The sequence below is a fragment of the Rhinolophus hipposideros genome (assembly GCF_964194185.1).
Source record: "Rhinolophus hipposideros genome assembly, chromosome: 20".
Classification (NCBI taxonomy): domain Eukaryota; kingdom Metazoa; phylum Chordata; class Mammalia; order Chiroptera; family Rhinolophidae; genus Rhinolophus; species Rhinolophus hipposideros.
The window spans coordinates 13,899,058-13,926,462 of record NC_138066.1 but is presented as its reverse complement, the minus strand read 5'-3'; the positions used below and the strand labels follow the sequence as shown (position 1 = coordinate 13,926,462).

Sequence of the window (27,405 nt, the reverse complement as noted above, 5' to 3'; positions counted from 1 at the left end):
GTCTCGGCAGAAGGGGCGGGGCAAGGAAGGCATCTGAAGAAATCTGGTTTTCCTAAAGGGCTCCACCCCATGGCTCCACAGCCCCTCTTGCTGCACATCTACTCCTCAACCTAGCCAGGAACGGTTGCAGTCATTTTGCAGAGCAGTGGAGGCCTTGGGAGTCGTAGGTGGCGTGGGACGAGGGAGTACTGGCTCCAGGCTCTCTCTGAGACCTCCGGGAGGCTCTGGCAGCGAGGCTGATTCCCAGTTTCACACGGACGGGCCTCCTGGAGCGGCTTCACAGGCACAGAAGGCCCTTTTCTTCAGGACCAAGCATGCGTATCTGTCTGTCTCACTCCACTGGCCCCTTAGGACGGGACTGTGCAGATGTCTGCCCTGTGTTCATGATTAACTTCCCTGTCCCGCTCCGCCTCAACTCCCACCCCGGCCCCCGAGCCTTTGAGTTTCCCCAGATTGGGGCAGAGACTCAGGTTGGCAGCTGCCTGGCACTTTGTTCCCAGGGACTGTGGACTTGGGGGCGGGAGGGCTGAAACGGGCCTTTCAGGTCCTGTGACCTGCGACCCTGCTGGGGATAAGTTGCTAGGCGGATTGGGATCTGGGAGAAGACCCTTCTCTGACCTCTGCCGCCCTCAGCATCCTCGCTCCCTGTGGTCTTGATGTGTCCTACCATCTCTGTGGACCCCAAAGTGCCCCATGGATGTCGACAGGGGCACCTTTGAGTCACTAATGTGCAAATTGTTCCCTTTGGGTTCTTTTTCAAACTTTGTGATTTCTTCAAGGACAGTGTCTACCTTTGGTGCAAGTGTGTAGCTAACACCTAAAACTTGTCTATTTTTCTCTTTTAACCAAGGCCCTTCAGGCTCAGAGCCTTCATCGGGCAACAATATTTTAGCTAAAATTTAATCAATTGGTATTTGTTTTCATGGTGTGAATGACAAATGATACTGGATTTTAATTAAGGATGATAACAATGTTTTCTTTTAAAATTATTTAAGGAAAAAAGTGAGTTGATTTCATTAAAGCAAAACAATGGGTTAATAACCGAGCAGTTTGGTATTCAAACAAAAACTTGCGGAGGGAATACGTGAATGAGCTGATTTGGGGGAACAGTGGCTGGATCACATTGCACAAGATCAGCTGGGATTGTTTTGTGGTTTCGTGTGTGTCAAGGCCTGTTTGTTCTGGGCAAGAGTGGTGGTCTTCCATGTCTCTCTTACCGTAGTCTCTTGCACAAAGCTGGACGCATCTGATCGTTTAATAAATGGTGGAGTGGGCAAATCTGGCATAGACGGCCATTACATTTTCTGCCCTGGATGGGTCCCCTTATGCTGTGATGTTTCCTGTGCAGGGTGTGGGCAGAAGGAAAGGCTCTCCAGGAAACTTCTACCTGTTAGGGCTCTAGGAATCAGATAAGGTTATGGCCTTTTGGGCACAACCTTGTGTTTTCAGTCACATTTGGGCTGGAATCAATCTTGGTAGCAGAGGAGCTGGGAGGGCCTGGAATCCCACCCAGAATAACAATGAATAAAGTTCCCTGCTTGGTGAAAGAAATTTGTGCCTTCATCCCAAGGCCCTGTTGCCCACTGATGCACTTGATCTAAAACATCTCCCAGGCAGTGGGGGATGCGTGGGGACCACCTACACTCGCCCACCTGGGAGGGAGTCAGGCCTTGCCCTGAGACAAGCAGCTTACCCTTGTGTATAGATAAAATACACCCCCTGCTGGGCTAGATCTGTGGCCAGTGTGCCCCACCATCCTCCCTGGAGTCTGGCTGAAGTAGTCCTTCAGCTAACCTGTCAGTTCTGTGTACTGCTGGAGGCGGGAGAAGCCGGGGCTGTATGTGCTGTGCTCTGCCCTCTTCCCCACCGAGGGCACTCATTGCCCCATTCTTTTTCCAGGCTGGTTCTCAGGGCACTACTGGTGTATTCCTTGCAGCTGGCCTAGCTTCAGTCCCACGGATGGGGCCTGGGTCACTCACTCTCTGTCTATAAATAGATGTCCATCGGGATATTTGTGATCCCCACCATCCAGGCAGGCTCAGGGGGGCTGAGGCCATTGTTAATGGATGCTTCATAAATAATCCAGGCACATTTTGGCACCACTCTGGTGCTCCCTCTCCTCTACTCCAGTGCCAATGCCAGCAAGAAACTATGCTCACAGGAGAGGCAGGCTTGAGGACTCAGGCCCTTGAATTTATCTGCAGCCCCTGTACCCTTTCTAGCAAGGTCCCCTTTTCTGCCTGGATTTTATGTGCTTGCTTGAACACCAGACGGTATAAAAACCAAGGCAAATTGCCTCAGGGACCTCTTTGGCCCCAACAGGGCTGTTTCCAAAGATGGACTAATTGGCTTGTTTTAATTCCCTCCAGCCCTCTGCCCGATTCCCTTCCCTAGGGGGCTGGAAGGAGAAGCAGAGCCAGTAGTTTTGCTGGGGTGGTTGGTGGGGGTGGTAGCAAGAGGGGGCTAGACTTCCAGGCAGCAAATGGAAGTGAGTGGGGCTTAGAAGCACCTGCGCTCTTCGCAGAGCTCAGGCCAGGCCCCTTTTCTCACCAGCCGGCTCGACTTCCATGAGGATGAAGCTTGCACGCGGTGCGCAGGAGGGGGGGGAGAACGAACGCGGGGCGTGTACGGTGGCCAGCGCGACGGCCCGGGTGCTGGTGCGGTGGGGTGTCCCCTGCGTCTCCCTGGCAACATGGGATGCGAGGCCGAGGTGTAGCCGAAATTGATCATTGACCCTGTGTGTGTCCAACTCCCAGAGCCGGGAAAACAAACGTTAGCAGGGAACTGACCCCCGCCCCCGTAGGCGCCCACGCTGGAGTGGAGCCCCCACCCCCTCCGCACCACGATCCTTTCCCGGACTTGGGGAGAGGGAGAGGTAGTGTCCGGCAGAGTCAAAATGCCGGGGAGCCTCGGCCGGGGAAGGCGCGCGCTTGGCGCCGGGTGCCTCTCTCGCTGCCCCGCAGCACGGCCTGGAGGCCGGGAGGCCCGCGGCGGTGCCCGCGGGCGCGGGCAGTTTCGCTCGGACTGAGGACGCGCGGTGCTTGTTTTTTTCTCTCTGTTTTAAAGACAGTGACAGCATCAGAGAAGTATCCCGGCGGGCCGGGCTGGGAAAGCGCGTCCGCCTCCTCTGCCCAGGGAGGGCGCCCGGCCCGGCCAGCAGGGGCGGGGGACCGGAGCGCAGAGGAGGGGACGGAGAGGGGAGGCGAGAGGCGGGCGGAAGCAGGGCGCGGGGCAGCGCGCGAAGGCGGGCGCCGAGCCCCAGGGGGCGCCGAGCGCGCGGACCGCCCCCCGGGGCAGGCGGCCGGGCGCCAGCTCTCCCGCAGCCCGGTGCCCGGGGCTGGCACGGGAGGCGGGGCCGGGGCGGGGTCCCGGCGCGGGCGGCGCGTCGGAGCGGGAGCCCTCGAGCCGCCCGTCCAGGCCGCGCCCGGAGCGAGCTTGGGAAATGCTCGCGCTCAGGGAGCGGACGCCGGCCGCCCCGCGGGCCCCGAGGAGACGCTGAAGGTCGCGGGAAGCGAGCGCCCAGTCACCTGACCCCCGGGGCGCACCTCGGCGGGGCGGGGCCCATGCGAGGCGGGCAGCCGCGGGCCGGGGCGCGGGCGCGGGGGCCGGGCGCGGGCGGCGCAAAGCGCGCGGAGCGGGGCCGGCGGGGGCGCGCGGCGGGAGGGCGAGGGCGCGGCCCGGCCCCGGCGGCGGCCTCGCCATGTCCCAGCCCGCGGGGAGGATGCATTCCCGAAAGGCGGGGATCCGCGCCGCCGTGGTGCTCATCGGACTCCTGCACAAATCCCGAAAACAGAATAAAGAGAAAAGGTAAAGCCTGGCAGCGCCACCTACCCCTCCCCTCCGCTCTCGTGCTAAAATCCCGTTTTCTTTGGGGTCGACTTTTCCAAAAGGGCGTGTGGCTCCGAGTGAGATGGGAAAAAGCCTCCGTTCCGGGCGCCGTCGGGGGAGCGAGTTCGGAGCTTGGCCCCTGGCACTAGCTGTTAGGAGAAAGCCAAGGCAGGGCTTGGGCTGGGTCGGAGGGCGGCAGGGAGGGCCCTTAGGACTTCATCTCCAACAGGCGGGCACCTAGTCCTAAGCCCCCACTCTCGGCATTTGCGGATCGCGGCGTCCTTCCCAAAACCTGCAGCGCGGGTAGCATTGATCCGACCTGGGCGACAGTCCCTGGCTCAGCCCGAGCGGCTCAATGTACTGGGGATGCCATTTGCTTCTCTGCAACTTGGCTGATCCCTCAATGTGCCCGCCAGGCCGGGATCTGCTTGCTTTGCTCTTGGTTCCGGCAGGCAAGGAGCAAGTTTGAATGTTGCTTCAACCTCCACGCTCCCCTCCATTCCCCCTTCCCCGTGTCTCTCTGTCTTTGGGTTTTTCTGTCTGTAACTCTTCACCTTTCTTGGGATTACTCTACTCTCCTAATTGTTTGCCCCTGGGTATTGAAAATCCTCTCTGCTATTTCAGAGAGATGATCTGTAGGATAAGAGGTATGGGGTTTTGGGTGGGCAGAGGAGCTTCTACAGCAGCTTCCTGGGCTCCAGCCCCCAGCTGCAGGCTTGATGACCAGAAGATCCCAGGGAGCTGCCCACACAGGCTGGCACAGCCTCTCTCCTCTGCTAGAGCACAGGAGCCCCAAGCTTCCCAGCAACTGGGGGTCATGGGAGCTGACTGTCCACAGAGATGTTGCGGGGAGTTGGCCCTGCTGGGTCCTAACTTCCAGAGGAGTTTTGGAGTGGTTAGTGCTGTGCTGTGCATTAGATAAGAGCTAAGACTAGGGCAGTAGGGCCGGAGACATCTGACTGGTGACCGGTGGCCACTGGGCTTGCCCAGAGGTGGTGTGCCTGGGGTAGGTACTGGAGCACTTTGAGAAGCTGGCGTGGCTTGCCCCTGTGGTGCGGCTGTCTGACAGCCCTCTCCTCCCGCTTCCTATAATGTAGTCTAATTCAATGTTCCCCACAGCACAGGGTGAAGCTCCACTAAAATGACTTCAGTGGTTAAACATGAAATAACCTGAGTCACCTAGTAAGAAAGTTCTTCCCTTTTCAGTTCTCTGCTAATCCTTGTGATTTCTTTAAGAGAAAAGTTTCTGGTTGGTGCTAGTCTGGCTTTAACGCCTTTTAAATACTTGCTTATCTGTTCCTTTCATAAGAAAGTGAGAGCAGACCTCTGGCTCAGGGCCTTTAATGGGGAACAGGAACAGTGCCTGCCTACCACTTAGGTTGTTTTTGTACTATTTATTTTTAGGATTCTCTCCTAGTTATGGCCAGGGGTACTGATTTTCCCCTTTGTAGTTGGTGGTGATAGAAAGCCGCACTCTAAGTTGAATGTATATGTCACAAGAGTGAGTCTCTGTAATAGAAATAGTTATAGTACAAATGGTATAGAAAGTGGCAGAAATCCTGCAGGTGATCTAGGAAGGGCTGGTGATGGGGACACAATCATGTAGCAAAAGAGGCTGCATGCAGGACTCTGGAGTCCAGCGCTCCAGGTTTGGGCCCCATTCTTTCCTCGACTTTGATTCTTTTCCATTCTCTGCCCATCAGCATTTTTTCGGTAAGGACGGGAGGAACAAGCCAGCCCTCTAAAGTCAGGAGGATATGGGATGGCTGTTCTGAGACAACCTGGGCCTATTTTGAGGAATGAGAAGGAAGACTTGCTTGCTAGTAAGACAGATGTATCAGAGCAGTGCCTAGCTCTGAGTATAGAATGTGTGGTGGGGGAAAGTCCCTGGGAGCTAGTAATTGTGAGGTGATAGTATAGATTTAATTTCCCTGAGCCTCAGTTTCTGTATCCACAAGGGTTGCAAGGCTCAAGTGAGATAATGGGGGAAAGGTGCATCTGCAAGGTACAAAGGGCTGCATAAGGATGGAAAGGTTTCATCAGAACTGCTCCCATTCTCCTCTTTCTGGACCTGTGCCCCTAGAAACCAAGGTGAGATGGCTGATGGTAACAGCCCTACTATTAGTCAAGACCAGCCATGCATGGTCCAGGAAGCAGCCAAGTAGGCATGGGCCTGGGTGGGTGGGAGCAATGAGGCCCAGGGAAGGACGTGGACAAGGGACAGGAAGGGTTTGGTCTGAGTGAGAATGCTCCAGGCGCATGGCATCTCCACTTCCTCCTGGATGCACTGTGCCCTTCCCTGCAATGCAGCAGACATTGGTGACCCTCCCAGCTCCTGCCTTCATCCCATTCTGCTTCATTCCTTCTGCCGTCCTGATAGCTTTGGCCATGGACTTAACCTACCTAAGGAGAGAGAGGGATTGCTTTCATGTCGATGCTCAATGACCTTTGCTTGATGTAATCTGAAGTTTCTTTTTCTCTAAGCATCTGAAATCAGTTCAGTGCACACTATTGACCCTGCCTCTGTGGGCACCAGCCATGGGGGGCCTGGAGCAGGCTACAGCTGCCAACCTCTCTTAAGCACTCCCGTACTCCGTGCTGGGTGTGAAATTTGCTGAGTTCCTCCTTCCTTCCACCTCTCATCAAAGGGTCAGGTCAGACTCAGGCCCCGTCTTCGTCCTTCCCTGAAGGCTTAATCCATCCATCGATCTTCCCTGTACCTCTAATTGACAGGCTTGTGGAGATAACACTCCTGGCTGTTGGCCATCAGGGATGAAATGGTCCCATGTGGCTTGCAGTGATGGCCCACGGTCCGTGTCAGCTTTCTGCTCTCCTCCCAGGCCACATGGAAATATTGCATATTGGGGACGGGTAGGTGTGCCAGGCAGGATGGCAGTGACTCAGGTATCCCATATGGGCCCAGACCCAGGAGGCTCCCAGGCATTCTTGGTAGGTCCTGAGAACTGTGCTCAAAGCTCCAGCCTTAGTTTGTCCTCTGGAGAAATGGGTGTGGTACACATCTGCCTTGACATGACAACTCTCTACAGGAGTTGTGGGACAACCTGGGGGTTCTGTTCTTTCTGTCCATCCTCCAGGGATGCCATCACCTGGGATCTTGCAAAAATAATGGTGTGTTGGAGAGGGGATTGGATTTGAGCCTGGTTTCAAGGAGGCACCTGAATGAAGCATTCCTGGGAAACAGCTGTAATGGAGAGCTCATTGAAAGCACTTTGCTTTTCAGAGCCTGCTTTCTTATAGACGGGGCATATCAAGGGGGGCCCAGAGCACCCTTTCAGGAATGACAGGAATAAGTGGTGGGGGGAGCGGTGCCATCTGAAGAGAGGTCAGTTAGCATACATGAAAAAGAAATCCAGTACTTACACAGGGTAGTTATTTTGGGTCAACTCCCACCATGGGGTTTATGAGGAGGAATATATGAATTCACTCGTCATTCAGCAAATCAATGGTGGGCTCTGGAGGGCCGAAGAGTGAATCTGATGAATGTAATCCTTCCGTTGTGGGGTATATGTCTAGTGGGTTACTCCTGTGTAGATTATTAGAAAAAGCCCATCCCTAGCTCCCCCCCTTTTTTTTAACTTTTATTGCAGAAATTTTCAAGTGTGCACAAAAGGAGAGGGACTAGTGTAATACGATACCCAGTTTCAGCCATTGTTAACTCATGGCCAATCTTGTTTCATTTATTTACCAACCTACTCCTCCACAAGATTATTTTGAAGTAAATCCCAGACATTATATCATTTCATTTTTCAATATTTCAGTATGCATCTTAAAGAATTCTTCTAAAAAACACATTACCATTATTATATACTCTAATTAACACTAATTTCTTAGTATTGTATTCAATCAGTGTTCAAATTTCCCCAACTATCTCATAAAAAAGTATTCCCAAATTTTTCTGAGTCAGGATTCAAACAATCCAATGTGATTGGTGATATCTCTCTTTAGAAGTTTTCTCTTCCAACTCTTTTTTTCTTTTCTTACAGTTTCTTTGTTGAAGAAACTGGATTATTTTGTCTTCGGGAGTTTCCCACAGTCAGGATTTTGTGGATGGTGTCTTCTCGTGTCATTTAACATATTCTGCTGTCCCTTCTGTTACCTTAAGTGGGTGTTTAGTTTTAGAGGCTCTATAAGATTTGGGTTTGATTTTTTTTTTCTTTTTTTTTGGCAAGACTGTGTTATTGGAGGTTATCTAGTTGTCTGTTTTTCTGATGTTGACAGCCATTGATTGATTTGTCCTTAGAGTTTGAAGGCTGGTGTTAGGGAGGATATTTGTGTTCTGCCATGAGAGAGCCAGTGACAGCCCTATGAGCTGGGTGGATGTGGGATGTGAGCCGTTGGGGTGTCCAGGAGCCCTGAGTCCCAGAGTCTCAGGGCTGGAAGGGGTACAAGACAGGAGCGGATCCATTCCCTGGCCCCAGAACAGACAGCTGCTTGTTTCCTTTTTAGGACCTTGCTGGGTCCTGCCCTTTGGGGAAAGGCCTGTCACTCACCCTCTTTTATCTGATATTTCATTGCCCACCCTGTTGGCTGTCATTGCCTTAAAGAACAAACCCTTTAACCAGTTTCCCATTTTTAACCTCACTGAGAGTCTGAGGAGTTAAGGGACAGAGTTTATTCGATTCCTTTTGAGTCACTATTTTAGTATATGTGCTGGATTCCTTTTGAGTCACTATTTTAGTATATGTGCTGCCGAAGTGAGCACAGAGTCACTATTTTAATCTCCTGTTTGGTGTACCCAACTTCTTGTCCCCCTTATCCGTTCTCCTTATGGTTACCAGGGTGAAGTTTTTAAAAAGTCGTATAAGATCAAATCTTTACTGCCGAAAGCTCTCCATAGGCTTTCCATTATACTTTAAATGAAATCCACACTCCCCAGCTGGGCCTGCACCCCCTGCTTGGTTGTCTGCCCTTATCTCATACCATTTCCCCCTCACTCACTGTGAGCACTGTACCTCTGAAGCTGCAAAGACCTTTCTGTTTCTGGACCATGCCAAGCTTGTTCCTGCCCCAGGCCCTTTACACATGCTATTTATGGTGACTTAATTGACTGGTCCTTCCTCATCATTGGGCTCTCAAGTCAAATATCATCTCCTCCAAAAGGACTTGGCCATCTAATCTGAGTAGCGCACTCCAGCCATATTATTTTACCCTGATTTATTTCCTCTATGCTACCGATCATTATTATCTACCTTTTGTAGTAAACAATTTATTAACTGTTTCATCCCCTAAAATGTGAGCTGTCTGAGAGCAGGGACTTTCCCTTTTACACCTCTGGGTCCCCATTGCCCAGAAGAGGAGGTGCTCAGTCAATATTAGCTGAATGAATGAAGGAATGAATGAACAAGACTCACTGATTCCTCCCCAGGTGAAATGTGCCCATTGCCTGTTGTTATCCCTCGGAGTTCTTCTCTGCCTCTGCGTGGTTTGGGGACCCATAGATGTGAGGGTCCAGCCTCAGTCCTGACCATCCGAAGCTGGGTTTGGGCACCAGGAGCGTCCTGACTCTGGGTTCCTAGGTTTAGGGTCCTGGAGCTGCTGTCAGATAAGCAGATGCAAAGCATATCTCCTTCACTCATGCCAGAGAGGGGCCAGTGGGCCTCTGAATTAGTGAACAGTTGCTATTAGCGAATATATATATTTTTCTAAACGCAGCTTTATCTCTTTGGAGCCTGCGTGGTGCACAGATGGCTGGTTACCAGAATGTTGCCAAATCGAGGGCTTGCCAGGCCTGCTTGGTTAAACCAATGAAAATCACTTCTGTGCAAACGAAGGTACTGAAGGGTTCAGGAAGTTTCTCAATCATTTTAAGCAGATGAGGCCCTCCTGACTTCCCACCCCCATCCCACCCCACAAACTGAGTTTCTTGGCCTCCAGAAAAAGTGATGAGGTAGGCAAGATGATGTCAGGTAGACAAGTGCTTTTCATTTTAATAGATATTTTAAAAAATGAGTTCTGGCAAATGATACTGGTTTTCCATGTATGATAGTTACATAACATTTAAAAAAAGTAAATTTGTTTAAGTAAAAGATCGCGAGTCGATTTAAAGGAAAGAGTTAGGAAAAGCAATAGTCAGGTGGTACATGGATTTGGGGAAAATTAGGAAGATGGTGCGGCAATGCTTGTGGTTGAGGGAGAGTGGTTGGAAGGAGGGGGATGAGGGCACATTTCTCATCTGTTAAAATGGACCTTATAAGTACCAATGTCCTGGGGTTCTTGAAGGTTGAATGGTGCTTTTCCAGGCTTACTATTTGCTAGGCCCTGTGTTATCTGTGCATATCTGTGTTAATTTTACCAGGTACTGTCTTTGTTTTCCAGCTGAGGGACAGAGGCTTGGAGGTCAGGACCATGCTGTTAGGTGGAATCAGAGGTGAAGGAGCAGGGATTTTTAACCTTGTCTGTTGAGGTCCAGAGGCCATGTTCTTAACTATTATATTACTTGGAAACCAGGATAAGCACTTACTCAGTGCCTGGCTTCTGAGAAGAGCCTGATACATGCTGCTGCGTCTTTTTTTATGAATGTATTGAATTGTAACTTACATATAGTAAGTGCGTCAATCTTGAGGATACAGCTCCATGAATTTCCACGTATTTATCCACTTGTGTAGATACCACCCAGATCAAGATATAGCACTTTCCAGCACTTTCTAGCAGGCTTCCTCATGCCGCTCCACAGTCTGGTTATAATCGCTGTGGAGTCAGGCCCATTGCCTTGTATCTGGGAGCCACCTTGGGAAGCCTCGACACCTGTGATCAAGGGAGGAGCACGTCTGGGATTTTGTGAGTAGGATCTGTGAATGGGAAGTTCTAGTTCAACCCTGAAGAGGGTAGTGTCAAAGCATTCACGCAGATTTCTAGGGGTGAGTGAACTTGGTTTCACCTTTTCCTCTCCTTCCAGATACGCTGGGTGGGAACCTGGGGCCGATGCTGTGTTTTATTCATTGCCCTTGGAGCAAGGGTGGGTTGAAAAATTGTCACTTGCTTTTAAGCTTATCAGTTATGAACACTGTTTCGTGAAGGCTGGAACTCCAGCCAAGTCCTTCCCGGAGCCCTCTGGGGGTGGGCTGACTCTGCCATTCCTCATGTTAGTCCACTTCTCCGAAGGCTGGAGGGAGCAGGCTCATTGATTAGAGCTGCCTCCTCCTCTGTCCTTCACCTCCTCCCCCTCTTTCTGTTTCCTTACTGTAAAGATCATTACGGGGCACACTGAATGTGAGGGGTAGAATAAGGGCGCTGTGATTGTCCTAAGTGCTTGTAATGTGTAACGGCCCCCCAGCAAGGCACAGCTCTCACCTGATTTATAGGACAGACCCCAAGTAAGGGTGGAGGCAGGACTCCCCCACCCCCGTTTTTCACTGTCATCTGCTACGTTAGTTACTCTGCTGTCCTATCTGCAGACAGCGGGGACAGCAGCACCCCTGGCATCCGGGAGTTTGCAGTCTGAGGCAGAGGTTGCAATCGGCCCCTGCAGTTACCCCAATCTTCATGAAGCCTCTGCTCTGCGCCAGACGCTGTTCTAGGCACTGGGGATCCGGAGGAAACAGCACAGGAGCAAAGCCCTGTGCATTCTCCAGGGGCTTCGTGGGGCCCACATACGTGTTTTCCTTTTAAGCTGCCATTTTAAAATCAGAAGGTTCCATGTTACGAATCTGTATTTCAGTCTTCTCTTGAGAAATCGGAAGCCCTGGCAACATGGACTGGGCCCGCTTTTCTGCAGGACGGCTGGTGCCCTCCTGCTCACCCATAGCACCCACACCTGGCCACACCTGAGCCCCCCACCCCGCCCCTGAGAGCATTGGATATACTGTGTGAGAAGCAGGAGTCTCAGGGTTGGGGCGCTCTAGGTGTAACTCACTGAATGGGGAGGGTGGAGGTTAGGTCCCAGCGCTGCATGTCCTCTAGGTTTCCTCGGTTTGGGGCAGGTCCATTGTGATCGGAAATGAGGGGACAGGGCAGCCGGGCTGGGCTCCCTGCAGGAGCTGGGCTGAAGAGTGACCACTGTTAATTTGCTTTTAGGTGTTCCTCCTCCCTCACCCTCCCTAGTTACTCCCAAATGAAATAACAGACGTATGGGAGGCTGTGTACTACACTATAAAAAGTTAGGAATCCCCACGGAAGGGGCAGGGATGGGAACTGGTATTGAGCTCCACTTTTGTTTGGCACTGGGCTGGTACTTCAGTCTTACTTATTTCATTCTCTGCACCATGCTTATTATCATCATCTCTGTTTTTCGTCGAGGAGAAAGCTGAGGTTCAAAAGGGGTGACATATCCAGGGTCGCTCAGCTTGTATGGCAGAGCTGCAATTCAAACCCAACTCTGTCTCCTCTTGTCTGTCTTGATGCCAAATTCTATGCCTTTTCTTCCATCACCAATTATGTGGTGACCCTGGCTGGGTTACTTGACCTCTCTGCCCTTGACTTTCACTATCTGTGAGGTGGACTGTAAGGCTGTTCAGGTATGTGAAATGCACATCAGGTGTATGGAAAAGCTTCAGAACATTCAAAACCACGGTACTTAGCACATTCTCATTATTTTTTGGAGAAGGGACTGTGTGGGTCTCTTGGGCAGCTGGACTTCTTTTGACACCTAAGCCTGAGCTGGGGTGGGGGGTGGGGGAGCCTAGAGTGGGGGGAACGGTCTGTCCTGCCAGGCTGCCGATAAACTGGGACGTCTCCTGCCTGCAGTCCTCACTCATTAGAACGGACATTCCCGCTTCTCTGCACGGACCAACGAGTAGTAGGTCCGGCCTGGAGCCTGGGTTACCCGTGCCATCTGTATTTTAATAGAACATTTATTTTAATAAGATACTTCACCTGAGATGCAAAGGCAGAAGGAGTGTATCAATCAAGAGGTGACTGAAACAGGCTGTCTGAAAACTAGATCTGCAAAGGTGCCAGGAAGGACTTTTGAGTGTGACATCAACAAATGCTGCTTTCTGATCACCGAGAAGGTCCCCCAAGAGCACAGCCATGGACGCAGGCCTTGGCTCAAGTAATGGGAACAGGGACACCTGGCTTCCACATCTCAGTTCTTCTGACCTCCCTGCCCGCCCCCCCCCCACTCCACTTTCAGGAAATTGCTGTCTCCTCCCCATCCCAGCATGTGCCCTCTCTTTCTCCTCCATAAATGCAAATGTAGGCAGCAGTCCTGCATATAAAAGGGTTGTGTTCCTAACATTCATTCCGAGCTGTTTTAATTCACTTCCATCAATATTTGTGGAGTGCCAGATGTGTACCAGGCACCAGACAACGGGGGCCAAGGCGAGAATAAGACACTCTCCTTGCCTCATGCAGCCTATGCTCCAGAAGGAGAGTCCAGACATGTAATGCGACCCCAACACAGAAGAGGATGGGTGTTGGAGAAGAGGTGCCAGGTGCTGGTTGTCAAGAGAGAGGAGGGACCACCCAAGGCTCCCTTTTTCCTGAATCCATCTTGAATGTTGAGGCAGTCAGACTTGTGACTGTGCTGGACTTCATTTGGGAGGACAGCCTGGCCTTGCTCAGGGTTGGCCCTTAGCTCAGGGGTTAAAGAATGCTTCCCCAGCCTCTTGTGCTAATGCTCAGTGGGACCCAGTTGCCCTCAACACAGAAAGTCTAGGTTATTTGCGTACGGATTGCCACTCCCTCCGGCCATCTAACTATTGGGTGCTCTTGGTCACAAGGCCCTGGCTGAGAGTGGGGCTGGCTCTCTGTGGTCCGTTCCCCTGCTGGAGGCCCAGGCCCAGCAGAGAGCTCAGGGGTATGAGAGGTAGGGACCCCTAGATAGCAAGAATATAACTTCAGAAGGGCAGAGGGGCGGCCTGAAGCCTCATGAAAACCCAGGGAAACAGCACCATATGTGACTTGAATGTATGTGGTGTTCGAATTTTGGCTCAGTTTCCCTATCTGTGAAATGGGACTAGGACTAATGAATGATTTTCAGTTGTTCTTTAATGGAATTATTTGTGTAAACAAAAAATATTACTCAGCAACTCCACTCCTAGGTATATTCCCAAAAGAATTGAAAGCAGGGATTTGAACAGATATCTGCACAGCCATATTCATAGCACATTATTTACAATAGTCCAAAATGGAAGCAACCCAAGTGCCCTTCAGTAGATGAATGAATAAAAAAAAATGGTGTATTCATATAATGGGATATTTTTCAGTCATAAAATGGAATGGAATTCTGATACAACATGGATGAACCCTGAAAACGTTATGCTACCTGAACTAAGCCAGCCACAAAAGGACAGGTATTGTATGATTCCACTTACATAAGGTACCTAGAGTATGGAAAACAGATAAAAGAGTGTGTTTCTCTGGTGGCAGATGAGATGGGCAGGTGGGGATGGCTCTAGCCTGGTCCCCATGAAAACTGAGATGCTTTTGGAGCCAGCATGCCTTGGGGATTCCAGGGAAGCGACAACCCTTCCTTCCCTAACGGCCCATGTTTTGAAGTTCAAGGTCCCAGGGCCTCTGTCCTGCCCAAGCTCACTTCCCCCACTGATCGTCATGTGTTACTGGGGAAGGTCAGCCTAGGGAGCAGGTGCTGGAGGACTGGGCCACCTTGTGTGAGCTCTCCTTTTATCCCGATGTTTCTCTTTCCTGCAGTCGTGGGCTCATGGATATGGGTATGCTAGTGCCTTCTGGGGCTCTCCTCTGAGGCTGAGGGGTGTGTGGGGACTTTGGGGGCTCAGCGTGGGTTCCAGGAGGAATGTGTAAAGAAGAGTCTTGGCTCTGTGCGGACCAATGGGCATAGACAAGAGCCCCTGGCCACACGCGGGAAGGCTTGGGTTCCGTGCACACAGTGTGGATGCCCTTAGCGACCTGCCATCTGTCCCTGAGGTGGGCAGCAGCCAACTCAGGGTACACTGACCATGCAGAGCAGGCTTCAGGGTGGACATCGCTGCTGTCCCTGACGTGTGCACAGGCTTAGAACCTTCCTTTCAGCAATCTCTGGGCTGCTTCTTGCCAATCCAATTTTAAAAAAAATGTTTATTATATTTAGAAAATCCATGTTCCTTGCTGGAAATTTGGAAAACACAGAAAAGTACAAAGACTGAAATAAAAATCATCTGTAATCCCAGATGGGGGATTACAGAGATAACCACTATTAACATTTACTGTATTTTCTTATCTTTTTTCCTATCCAAACACATACCACACACATATCCAAGCACATACTCACACAATATATTTACATCTGTATCTACATCTGTTACTCTATAATAAAATTGGGATTATATTTTATGTACAGACAGTGTATCAGTCAGCATTCTTGGGGGCAAGTGACAGAAACCCAGGTTGAATTAGCCAAATGAAATAGGGGGATCTACTGTCTGGCATAATCCATCTGTGGAAAGGGCTGGACCTTAGGAACAGCTGGATCCAGGACCATGGACAGTCTCTCTTCCTCTCTGTTTCTTGTATCTGCGTCTATTTGTGTTGTCTTTCTTTTCTTGGGCCATCTCTCCCCATGGTGTTGCATTCATGGTTGCAGACCACTGTGGGCTTAACATTTTAACCCCTTTTCCTCCAGAGGGGAAAAAAGCTCCTTTCCACCAGCTATAATTAGACAGGTCCCAAGGAGTTCTGATTGGCCAGGATCACATGCCCATCTCTGCATGAATCCCTGTCTGGGGGTGGGGGTGGGGAGCTCGGATTGGCCCAGGGGCTCATTCCTGTGGCTAGTGTGGGTATTGTGACTACAAGAAGGAGAAGGCAGATCCCTAAAGTAAAGGTAGGGAATTTTATTACCAGAGGAAGGGGTGAAAGTGAGTTGGGCAGGCAGAAACCCCAAACAAAAGCTGTTTTGGCATTGGTTCCAGTCATGGGGGGCTAGCACAATGTGTGGGATAGGCATGTGGGTCCTCATTCTTGTACTAATTTAATAATGGGTGATCAATTGGTACCATCTTCTAAGCAATACATTTGGTAACACCTGTCACCATTATGCATGCATATCCCCTTTAACCCAGTGAACACTCTTGGCATGTATATTTCCACACATGTGAAATGACGTAGGTCCAGGTCATTCACTGTAATATTATTTGAAATGGCAAAACATTGGAAACAACCAAGAGCCTATCAATAGAGAACTTGTTACCTGAATGATTTCACATTCATGGACAATGTTCTACCTTACTTAAAAAAGAATAGAGAGCTTTCTATGTACTGATAGGAAGTTCTCCCAAGATATTTTGAATGAAAAAGCAGGGTGCAGAATGAAATGTACAATATACTACAATTTGTGTAAAAAAGGGGGAAAATAGGGCTTCGTCTTTGTCTTGGCTTCTATTTGTATAACGAAACTGCAGAAGGATGTGCAAACACCATTTCATGGGCCAGTGGGAAGGGGATTGGAACAAGGAGAAGACCAAGCTTTTCACTATATACATTCTGATCATTTTTGGCTTTTGAGCTGCACTAATGTATTATTCATTCAAAAATCAACAGATCAGTTTTTTGCGGGGGTGATGAAAAAGTTCTGGAACTAGAATGTTTGGTGGTGATTGTCGTACAACATTGTGAATGTACATAAAGCCACTGAATTGTATACTTTAAAATGAATGAGATGGTAAATTTTATTTTGTAGGTTTTGCCACAATTTTTAAAAAGTGAAAAAAGTCAATAGACAAAAAAAAAAAAGAAAAGAAAAGAAAAAAAAAGTGGAAGAAACTGAAAACAACAACAACAACACATGGCATGTGAACCCTGGTGTCAGATGGCCTACGTTCAAATCCTGGCTTTGCCACATTCTAGCTCTAGAACTGTGGACAAATGCCTTAATTTCTCTGGAAAATCAGTTTAATCATTTATAAAATAGAGACAGTAAAAAGACCCTATATTCTGAGGATTGAATGAGAGGTACAGGATTTAGCTTAGAGCCTGGGGTATCGTAGGCCACCCTGTGGGTTAGCTATCGAGGAAAATGAGGATTACAAAATGAAGATTGCCAATCTGTTGTCTACCTCTGTGAGTTTTTTGTTTATTTGTTTGTTCATTTGTTTTGTTTTTGTTTCTTGATATTCCACATGTAAGTGAAATCATATGGTATTTCTGTCTTTCCCTTTGACTCATTTCACTTAACATAATACCGTCAAGGTCCATCCAGGCTGTTGCAAATGGCAGGATTTCACCTTTTTTATGGCTGAGTTGTATTTCATTGTATACTTCTATATATGCCACATCTTCTTTATCCATTCATCCCTTGATGGACTCTTAGGTTTCCATATCTTGGCTATTGTAAATAATGCTGCAATGAACATAGGTGTGCATATATCTTTTCTAATTAGTGTTTTGTATTCTTCAGGTATCTGTAGTTACCAGAGGACAAGTGGGGTGGAGGGAGGGTGAAATGGGTAAAGGGGGTCAATTATATGGTGATGGATAAAAACTAGACTTTTGATGGTGAGCATGATGTAGTGTATGACGAGACTGAATTATAATGTTGCACACCTGAAACTTTATAACGTTAGAAACCAATGTTTCCTCAATTAAAAAAAAAAAAGCGTATTACCAGGGCTGCCCAAGTCAGGCTCCCTCTCCTTTGGGCTAACTGCGACATTTGCATTGTAATGGAGAGTCTTGAAGACTAAACACATTCAAAACTCAAAGGGAGGAATGGTTGGAATTTCAGAAAAATTTATAGCTCCAAGTGGGGAAAATGAGGCCGTTTCTTTTCCTGAGGAGAGTTAAACTTTTACCTTGTCCTCACCTGTGGCCCAGATGGTTGGGTTGGAAACAGAAGAATGAATGACCCGCTAACGGGATGGCGGGTGGACTAGGAGAAGGGAGGGGTCCACACCTGAAGGTTTGAATCCAGAGAAAATGAGACAGTCCTTGAAAACAAACTAGATGTCAACCAACCCAGAAAAGACCTCCCACTTCAACCTCCCTCATCCCCCTCCACCTACTGCTCTCTCTACTCACCTTTACAGCAGAACTTCTAGAAGACTGCCCCGCTTTGCTCCCCACACCTCCGCAGCATCTGCTCTGGTTACCAAATCCAGTGGTTACCTTTTCTGTCTGCAGCTTAAGAGTCAGTCGTTTCACACAGCTTAGTACTCCCTCCTTTCTGAAACGCTTTCTTCATTTTGCTTGTGAAGACTCACCCTCCTCCCAGCTTTTCCTCCATCTCCTGGCCAGTCCGTCACTTTCTCATCCTTTTTCTCTGGTTTCTCTTTCCTTCTTTCTTTCTTTCTTTCTTTCTTTCTTTCTTTCTTTCTTTCTTTCTTTCTTTCTTTCTTTCTTTCTTTCTTTCTTTCTTTCTTTCTTTCTTTCTTTCTTTCTTTCTTTCTTTCTTTCTTTCTTTCTTTCTTTCTTTCTTTCTTTCTTTCTTTCTTTCTTTCTTTCTTTCTTTCTTTCTTTCTTTCTTTCTTTCTTTCTTTCTTTCTTTCTTTCTTTCTTTCTTTCTTTCTTTCTTTCTTTCTTTCTTTCTTTCTTTCTTTCTTTCTTTCTTTCTTTCTTTCTTTCTTTCTTTCTTTCTTTCTTTCTTTCTTTCTTTCTTTCTTTCTTTCTTTCTTTCTTTCTTTCTTTCTTTCCCTCCCTCCCTCCCTACCTCCCTCCCTCCCTCCCTCCCTTTCTTTCTTTCCTTCTCTCTCTCTCTCTCTCTCTCTCTCTCTCTTTCTTTCTCTCTCTTTCTCTCTTCTTTCTTTCTGTCTCTCTCTCCCTCCCTCTCCCCCCTCTTTCTTATTAAAGTTTATTGGGGTGACAGTGGTTAGTAAAGTTACATAGGCTTCAGGTGTACAGTTCTGTAATACCACATTGTGTCCTCCTTCTCTGATTTCGATGTGTTCGTTGTGTCTGGGCCTCTTCCTCTTTTTTATCTCCCTCAGTCCTTTCCGCTTGGCTGTCTGAAAGGCGTTCTAAACTGAATATGCCCAAGGTGGAATTCTTGGTCTCTATTTCCCTACCCCCCAATCTCTCCAAACTTGTCCTTCCTATAGCCTTTCTCATCTCAGTTGCTTAGGACAAAATTCTTAGAATCATCCTGTATTCTTGCCCCTCACATCGAAATCCATTAGCAAACCTGTTGGCTTTGCCTTCATATGGCATCCAGAGTTGGACCACTTTTCACCATCTCCACAACTGTCAGTCTAGTGCAATCCATCGTGAGCTCTCACCTGGGTCATGGAGGGAGTAATCTTTGAAATGGCCTCCCTGCTGATACTCTTAGCCCTCTTACAGTCTGTTGTCTTTACTGCAGCCAGAATGATCCTCTGAATCCATCATCACAGCTCTGTTCTGCTTACAATCCTCCCTTGTGCGGTTTCCCATTTCCCACAGTAAAAGCCAAAGTTCTTATCATGGCCACAGGCCCTACCTGATCTGTGCCCTGTGATTTCTCTGTCCTCAGCTCCTGTTCTTTACTCTTTGCTCACTCTGCTCGAGCCACACCAGCCTCTTTGCTATTCCTTGACAAACTATGCTCCTACCTCAGGACCTTTGTACTTGCCGTTCCTTCTACCTGAAATGCTTTTCTCCCAGGAACCCTCCTCGCTTGCTTCCTCACTGCCTTTATGTCGTCCCTCAGATGTCGCCTTCTCATTGAGGTCTTCTCTGATGACCCTATTTAAATCTGCAAGCTTTTCTCTGCTTTGTTTTTCTTCATAGTGTTTGTCACCACTTGATATACCTCATATTGGAAGTTTTCCCATTATTAGGTGTTTCTGTTTTCCTCACTGGAATATAAGCTTCACGAGGATAGGGGTTTTTGTCTATTTTGTTCGCTGTTCTCTCCGTTGTCTAGAACAGCGCCTGGCACATAGAAGACGCTCAGTAAAAATGTCCTGAATGAATGTATGAAATTTGGTCTTCATAGTGAAGGTAATGGGAAGTCATTTCAAGGCCTTAGGTAGTGAGGCTTGTATGATCAGATTTACATTTTGAAGGGTCACTTCAGCTCTGAGGGGAGAAGGTACTGGAGTGGGACAAGAGTGGGGTCATAGAGCTTGGTTAGGAAGCTGTCAGTGGGAGATGGTGGGGGAGGGGGTTGGAGGGAAGTGGATGGACCTGAGGGAAACGTAGGAGGCGGAATAAAAGGGTTGTTGATTATTAGAGTTGCACTTCTCAGATGAGGTGTGATCAAAAGATATGGTGAATGTTTAGATAGAAAATAATTTATTATAGTTAAAGACACATTGCCACTAATCCCCCTCAAAATACTCCCCCTCACTTTGAACACACTTATCCCATCATTCTTGCCACTTTCTGCAGCAGTGCTGGAAGTTCTCTTTGGTGAGTGTCTTTACTTCATTCTCCATCATAACAACGCTCCATGTCACACATCACTTCTAGTATGGCAGTTTCTTGCAAATAAAAACATTACAGTGTGTCCTCATCCACCTCATTCACCGGATCTGGCACCGTGCGACTTCTGGCTCTTCCCCACAGTCAAAATGATTCAGGACATCGAGGCAGCCATGACAGTGCAACTAAAGGCATTCGTGAAAATGGACTTCCAGAACTGCTTCAGAAAGTGGCAAGGACGATGAGATAAGTGTGTTAGAAGTGAGGGGGAGTATATTGAGGGGTGTTAATGGCAATGTATCTTTTACTATAATGAATTTTTTAAAATGTAAACATTCACCATATTTTCTGATCACAACTCATACTTGACTGTGCACACAGGTCACTTGGGCATCTTGTTGAAGTGCAGGTTCCCATTGGTGGGTCTGAGGTGGGCTTGACAATTGCACCTTGAATGAGTTCCCAGGTGACAGCCCTGCTGCTGGTCTACGGACACACTTTGGGGTTGGATGACACAAGGCAGCAGGAAGGGTTAGGAGTGCTCGGTGCCTTTACCTGAGAGGCAGAGCCTGGAGGAGGAACAGGTTGGAGGAAATGAGGAGGTTACTTTTGGACACATTGAGTCTGAGGTGCTGTGAGATCCCAAGGGGAGATGTCCAGTTGGCAGGGGAGCCTGAAGCTTAGAGGAGAGGCCTGAGGTGAAGATAGAAAATGGGGCACCATCATAGGGACGGCAAATGCAGCCTTGGCAGGGGTGGGACTGAGTAGGGAGAGGGTGCATCAGGGTTGTGAGGACCCCCTACCTCTCCGGAAGCTGTTCCTGGCACGACATGTGCACTGCCAGGGCACGGCCATTGGTTCAGAAACCCGGCAGGACTTGGGGCCGGTCGTTTCCTCACTAGGCTCAGGCAGTATGGCTCTGACCTTGCTGGTTTAATAGCCTCACTGAGGAAATGAGCGGGAACATTTTCCCTGGAGGAGGTGGCCGGCCTGGGGGCATATGAGGGAAGACAGACAACTCTGGTTCACAAGGAGGAGGTAGGACTCTCTCCAGTTTTGGTGCAGCTGCCCCGAGGGGCCGTCCTGGAGCATTTGGGTGCCTTTGCTGCCCAGGAGCCCCACTGTGGACTCAGGCAAACCTGGGCTCAAATCCCGTTTAGCCACTTGGTAGCTGGGTGACCTTGGGCAAGCCACTCCACCTCTCTGGACCTTGGTTTTCTCATCTGTGTGATCGGGTAATCACAGTGGTTGTGAGGGTCAATGAGATGGTGTGTTCAACACGCTGAGCCCAGAGGCTGGAGCTGGCCAGTGCTCAGCAAGGTTAGAGTAGGAATTATCTCTAGGGTGAGGCACAGTCTGCATGGGCACTGGCCTGGCTCACTTCCTCCCTCCCTGCCCACTGCATGTACCTGGCTCAGCCCTACCTCCAAGCCCTTCTCTCACCAAAGATCCCCGTTTCCTCCTTGGTCCCTCTCCTTGGCTTGAACCCTCTCCCTTCATTAAGATCAGTTCCCACGAACTGTCTTGCTCTGAATCCCGCTGGTGCCCATGTGTTCAAGTGAATTCGCCCATTCACTTTTCCCTTCTGAGTCTGCCTGTAGGCTCCCTGGGGACAGTGTAATTGTCCACGTGTCCATCCCTGTCCCTCATTGCGCTTAGAGATCCTTAAGCCTGGGTAGGTGCTCAAGTAGGGGTGAGGCAGATCCAATCTCTGCCCTTGTGGAGCTCCTGGTCCAGCAAGGAAGACAGGCATCAAACAGGTCGTTATAGTGGAGGGGCTGGGTGCTGTGACAGAGAGCCCAACGGCCCTGATCCAGAGTGGCACTAGGTCATGGCATCTCAACACAGGGACATGTAGGCAGAGACCCGGGGGAGAATAGGACACAGGTAAACAAAGTCTGAAGAGGCGGCGTGGCCAAGGGGAAGTCCTCCGTTGTGAGTGAGAGAGTGGCTTAGTGGGAAAACTGGCAGGTTTTGTGGACTGTGGGGCAGGTGAGGAGAGGGAGCAGGAGAGGAGATGAGGCTAGATGGGGCGGGGACAATGGGGCTCAAGAGCACATTGAAAAGTTGGGTTTGAGCCTAAAAGTCATGAGGAGCCATTGAATGGAGGGTGTCACGATCCACTTTGCATTTATTTTTCACCTTTATTTTTTATTGTGATAAAATACACATCACAGAAAACTTAGCATTTTAGCCAGGTGAAAGTGTGCAATTCATTGGCAGGAAGTATATTCACAATGTTGTGCACCCATCACCACCATTCTTTAGAACGTTTTCATCATCAAACAGAAACTCTGCCCATTAGCAGTCACTCTCAGCTCTGCCCCCCCACAGCCCTCGGCAACCCCCAATCTACTTTTCGTCTGTGGATTTGCCAATTCTGGACATTTCATTGAGATGGAACCATACACTATGTGGTCTTTTGTGACTGGCTTTTTTCACTTAGCACAATGTTTTCAAGGTGGCTCCGTGCGTGTAGCATATATCAGTACTTCATGACTTTTTCAAGGCTGAATAATATTCCATTGTGTGGCTAGACCACATTTTATTTCTCTGTTCATCCGTTGGTGGACATTTGGGTTATTTCCACCTCTTGGCTATTGTGAATAGTGTTTCTATGAACATTTATGTGTAAGTTTTTATTTGAACATGTTTTTCAATATACCCAGGAGTGGAATGGCTGGGTCATGTGGTAATTCTGTGTTTAACTTTTTGAGGAAGGTCTAACTGTTTTCCAAAGGGGTTGTACCATTTTATATTCTTACAAGCAATGTATGGGACTTCCATATAAAAGAAAGTATACTTTTCCCCCTATCTATCTACTTTAAAAAAAAATCTGTCTATCTGTCTGTCTGTCTGTCTGTCTGTCTATCTATCTATCTATCTGTCTATCTATCATCTATCTATTCATTTATTTGTAAAATTATGGTCATCCTACCATGTTGGATCAATTTTTCATTTTAGAAAGGTCCCTGTGTCTGCTTCCTGAAGGTAGATTGAGAGGTACAATGGATGGAGATGGGTTAGGATGGGCGTGCCATTGTCCAGCTGAGTGACTGAGAGATGATGGGGTGACAGTGACAGTGGGGTGGAGAGAACGGAGCCGACTGGGGAGGTGGGGAGGACTTAGCGATGCACGGGAGGCCTGGGGCGAGGGGAGAAGGGGCTCACACATGACCGATTCCTGTCACATTCCTAGGGGCTGGGGCTGTGCTGGCACCGAGTGGGTGCTTTGTAAATACTCAACGAGTGTCACATTCCCAAGGAGGAGAAGAGGGGGCTGTGATGCTCTTCGGGCCCTTACTGATGCCCTTCCCATGACTGCTCCGTCATAGTGCCCTTGATCTTGGAGGGGTCGGGGAAGGAGAGGCCTTGGAAGCCTCTCTTCGGAAGGAGTCTGCAGGGTTACTCAGGTGGGAGTATGGTAAGGGGGGCACGGACAGCAGAGCAACCTCCTGCTCTGGACCACCTCCATCCTTTCTTCATTTGAAGGTCACCATGTGGGTGGGGTTGGGGAACTGGAAAGAATGGCCTTTTGGATGAGGGTCTGAACCTGGGCGGGGGAGAGGGGCAGGCGAGGTAGTCAGTGGCTGAACTGGCAGCTCTGAGGGCAGCAAAGCTTTTTTTGAGGTCCCCAGGCTTTCGGTAAAAGCACTTCCTGTCTGCCGGTAGGTCTGGGACTACACCCTCCCCGCTGCTCCTTGAGGGGACATCTGGGGAGCACTCAGAGGTTTTCTCCACTCTTGACACTCCTGGCAGGATTCTGGGAGGATCCAGAAAGACCTGGCTCAGTCCTTTGTGTGGTTCTACTGATGTTCCTGGCTCTGGTGGGGCTTCTCCAGCTTGTTGGCCTTTTAACTGATGGATTTTGGCCTTGATGCGGAGGGAAATATCTTCTATATAAAGCTATCAAAAGCTTCCCTTTTCTCTTTTCCTCCTTTCTCCATCCTGTCTTTCCTGTCTTTTCTCTCTCCCTTTTTGTCCTCTATCCCCTGCCCCTGTTTTCTCTCTCTTCTCCCCTCTGTTCTGTAAATCTGTAAAACAAACACATTTGGAAAAAAAATCTCATTTATCTATTCTACCGTGTTTCCCCGAAAATAAGACCTAGCTGGACCACCAGCTCTAATGTGTCTTTTGGAGCAAAAATTAACATAAGACCTGGTGTTATGTTATGTTATGTTGTTATGTTATGTTATATTATATTATAAAGACCCTGTCTTATATTATAGTAAAATAAAACCGGGTCTTATATTAATTTGTACTCCAAAAGACGCATTAGAGCTGATGGTCCGGTTAGGTCTTATTTTCGGGGAAACATAGTATCTGTAGCTGGGAACAGGATAAAGCTGCTGCTTCCCTTGGGAGTTGGCTTTTGAGCTTTGGGCTTTAGTCAGCTCTGTTCCTGCGGCAAGTGGCAGAGAATCCCAGGGCACTGCCCTGTGGCCTGGGGCCTCGTCAGCCAGGCCTCAGAGGCTCTGACCCAGATAGGTGGGTAGTGGCCCTTTTTCTGTACCCCCTGCTTACCTTCTTCTCTGGAGAGGGACCCAGAAAGGACAGGCAGGGGACTGAGAGACTTCGGCCAGTCTTTGAGCAACAACAAAGCTAGATAGTCTACTGGAGTCACCCCTGTCTGTGTGGACTGTGGGCTTCTTGGCAGACTTGACCTCTCCCTGCTCTCCTCTCTCTTCTCAGGGAGAGTGCAGGGAGCGCAGGAAGGAGTTCAGGGAACTCCTGGGGGCTTGTGTTCCTGACCTAAGCGAGCCATGCAGCAGCACCAGGTGCTACCCCAACAAGGTCACTGCCATGTCCTTTGCTCAGCCAGACAGGAATTGATTGCTCAGCACGGTTGGAGATGTAGGGGGATGGAAGGAGCACAGCATGTGCTCCCCAGAAGCTTGGAGTTTGCGCTGCTAGTGAGAATCATCCTGACATAGCAGGACCCTGACTGAGCGGGGAAATGAAGTGCCTTGCACTCTGCTTTGCTGTGGGGCTGATGGAACGCGGGAATGCGTGCTGTGGGAAGGCACAGTGGGAGAGACTGCAGGCTGCAGCTGTCTTTTCATTCATTCTTTCCCTCGTTCTTCCACTCATTCACTCCCCACATAAACAGGATCGTTCAGAGCACAGATCTTGCAGTCAGAATTCTTGAGTGTGAGTTCTAGTTCCTCCACCAACTTGCTGTGATTCCTTTAGCAAATCATTCAGCCTTCCCCAAGCCTCAGCTGACTCCTGCATATAAGGTGAAATCATCATATAGGTTTCTGCTCCTTGTCCTAATCATCTTCCCAAAATTGTGCTTGGCAGAGATAGGTGATAATAAACGTTGTCAGTGCAAATTTTTATATGAATGGAGTGTTTTGGCACTAACACACAGTTCTGAGGGTCTGTGGTGTACGAATGCTGCCTTGGGGCCCGTGGTGGCTAAGACAGTTCCTGCCCTCGGAGAGCTTACAGCCTGGCCTGCAAATAGACACATTTCTTGGAGAATATGGCTGGAAGTTCTCATCGTGCTTTCTCTTGGAGCACTGACCCAACATAGCCATCAGGCCCTTCAATTCGTTTAACAAATAGTTACCGGGTGTCCACAAGAGCCAGGCGGTGTATGGTGGCATGCTGGAGACCACCAGGTGCCCACTCAGTCTTGAAGCTGTGCCTGGCTCCTCTAGCAGAAGGAGGCTCTGTGTCCTCTCGTCCCCCCACATTCACTAGGTTCTGAGTCAAGAGCCTTTGGGTCATGCCTGTTTATTGAGTGATTTTCTGGCTGGCCTAGGAGTGGCCTCTTCTTGTCACTGATGGGCTGGCCAACTGGGTCAAGGAGTAGATCTAGGACGGGATGACAGAGGCCCTGGGCAAGGTCCCTTCATTCTCAGTGGCCCCAGCTGCCTGGGGAGACTCTTTATGCCTCCCGGGGAGAATAATGCCACATCTGTGGACAGGCCCTTCTCGCCTTATTGACATTGATGCATCGTCTTGTCAGTTAATTGACTCTGACAGCTGGAAATGAAGGCTGCAGCAGCAGCCTTTTCTAGGCCCTGGTTCCCTGTGGCAGGTGCTGCGTCTGTTCCCCAGGGCCATGCGTGCTCTGGTTTGATGGGTTGCCTCAGAAGAGCAGAAAGCAGATGTGGCAGGGCCCCTCCCCACAGCCAGCCCACTTCATTAGATGCCTTTGGATTCTCTGAATTTTTTCCTCCAATGAGTATGTATTAATATTTATAATACAAATCAGAAATAGAATGATAGTCTCTCACCCAGTGGTGTTGTTTGAAACAATCCAGAATGCGTTATATCTACTTAAAAGGATATTTTTGTAGGCATTTAACAAATGACAAATAAACCTCTTAAGAAAAACAACAGCTCATCTCAGGCCCTTTCCCAAGCAGCATTGCTTTTGGACCTCAGGTTGGCCTAGGAGGGAACTCCCAAGCCTTTGAACTTTAGGTTTTTTCCAACAGAGGGTTTAATAAATGATCCCAGTGTGTCAGCTGCCAGGTCTTAGAGACCAGGGCTGCTAGGGTGGGGAGCAGAACTGATGCTGAGGCCTCTGAAGCAGGAATGCAACAGAGGGGAGCCATCTGGAATGTAGTACCCTTGAGAGTCTCTTAGAATCCTAGCTTTGCCACTTACTTGCTGTGGGACCTTCCACAAGTCACTCAACCTCTCTGAACCTCGGTTTCTTTATCTGAAAAACGGGAGAATAATTCTGTATCTACCCCATAGGGTTGTTGAAAAGATGAAATGATACATGGAAAGAGCTTCGCATAGTGGTAAATAATTATTAGCTGGTATTAGGATACCGCTGTTGAAGGACACGTTTATTATCTTTATGTCCATGCCCAGAGGAGTAATCCAAGGTCAGGAGCAGAATCAGTTACCAGAGATCAACTGTTGAGGAATGGGTTAACTCTGTCTCAGACACTTGAGCAGGGAGTTGAGGTCAGATAGAGCAACAACAGAGTAGACCAAATTGCAGTGGTGATAACGGGGCCTCCCCCACGCTCCTTTAACTTAGCCCCCTGGCTCCGAGGGTCTGTGAACTCCTCATCTGTTTATTCTTCAGTTCATTCAATGCCAGCCGCTATGCTGGGGGCTGGACCAGTGGGCAGGGTGCATGTTACAGACCAATGAAGGGGCCAGACAAGGGTGGCTTGTCAGGGCCCTCAGTTCTCACTGAGTCAGGAAGTTGGCCTGGCCCAGGAGTAGGTTTCTGCTCATCACTTGGAGATCTTGGTTATCCAGTTGTGCTCCAGGCTGCCAAGCCCTTTTCCTGAACCTTCCAATCATAGAATACTGCAAGGGTCATGCCCAGATTCCAGTATGCCCCTGGAG

At 49.1% G+C, this 27,405-nt stretch overlaps 1 protein-coding gene across 8 annotated transcripts in view; it reads left to right on the top strand.

The window, feature by feature from the left end:
• Window positions 1–27,405, top strand: part of RAP1GAP2 (RAP1 GTPase activating protein 2) — a 211,920-nt gene that overhangs the window by 71,385 nt on the left and 113,130 nt on the right. The window contains exon 1 of one of the 8 annotated variants that reach the window (XM_081027060.1): window positions 3,651–3,807. The exons of the other annotated variants lie outside the window; for them this stretch is intronic. Coding sequence (XP_080883186.1) covers window positions 3,701–3,807 — 107 coding nt within the window. The 5' untranslated portion in view covers window positions 3,651–3,700. Of the gene's footprint in view, window positions 1–3,650; window positions 3,808–27,405 lie in introns of those variants that run through there. 8 annotated transcript variants of the gene reach the window in all.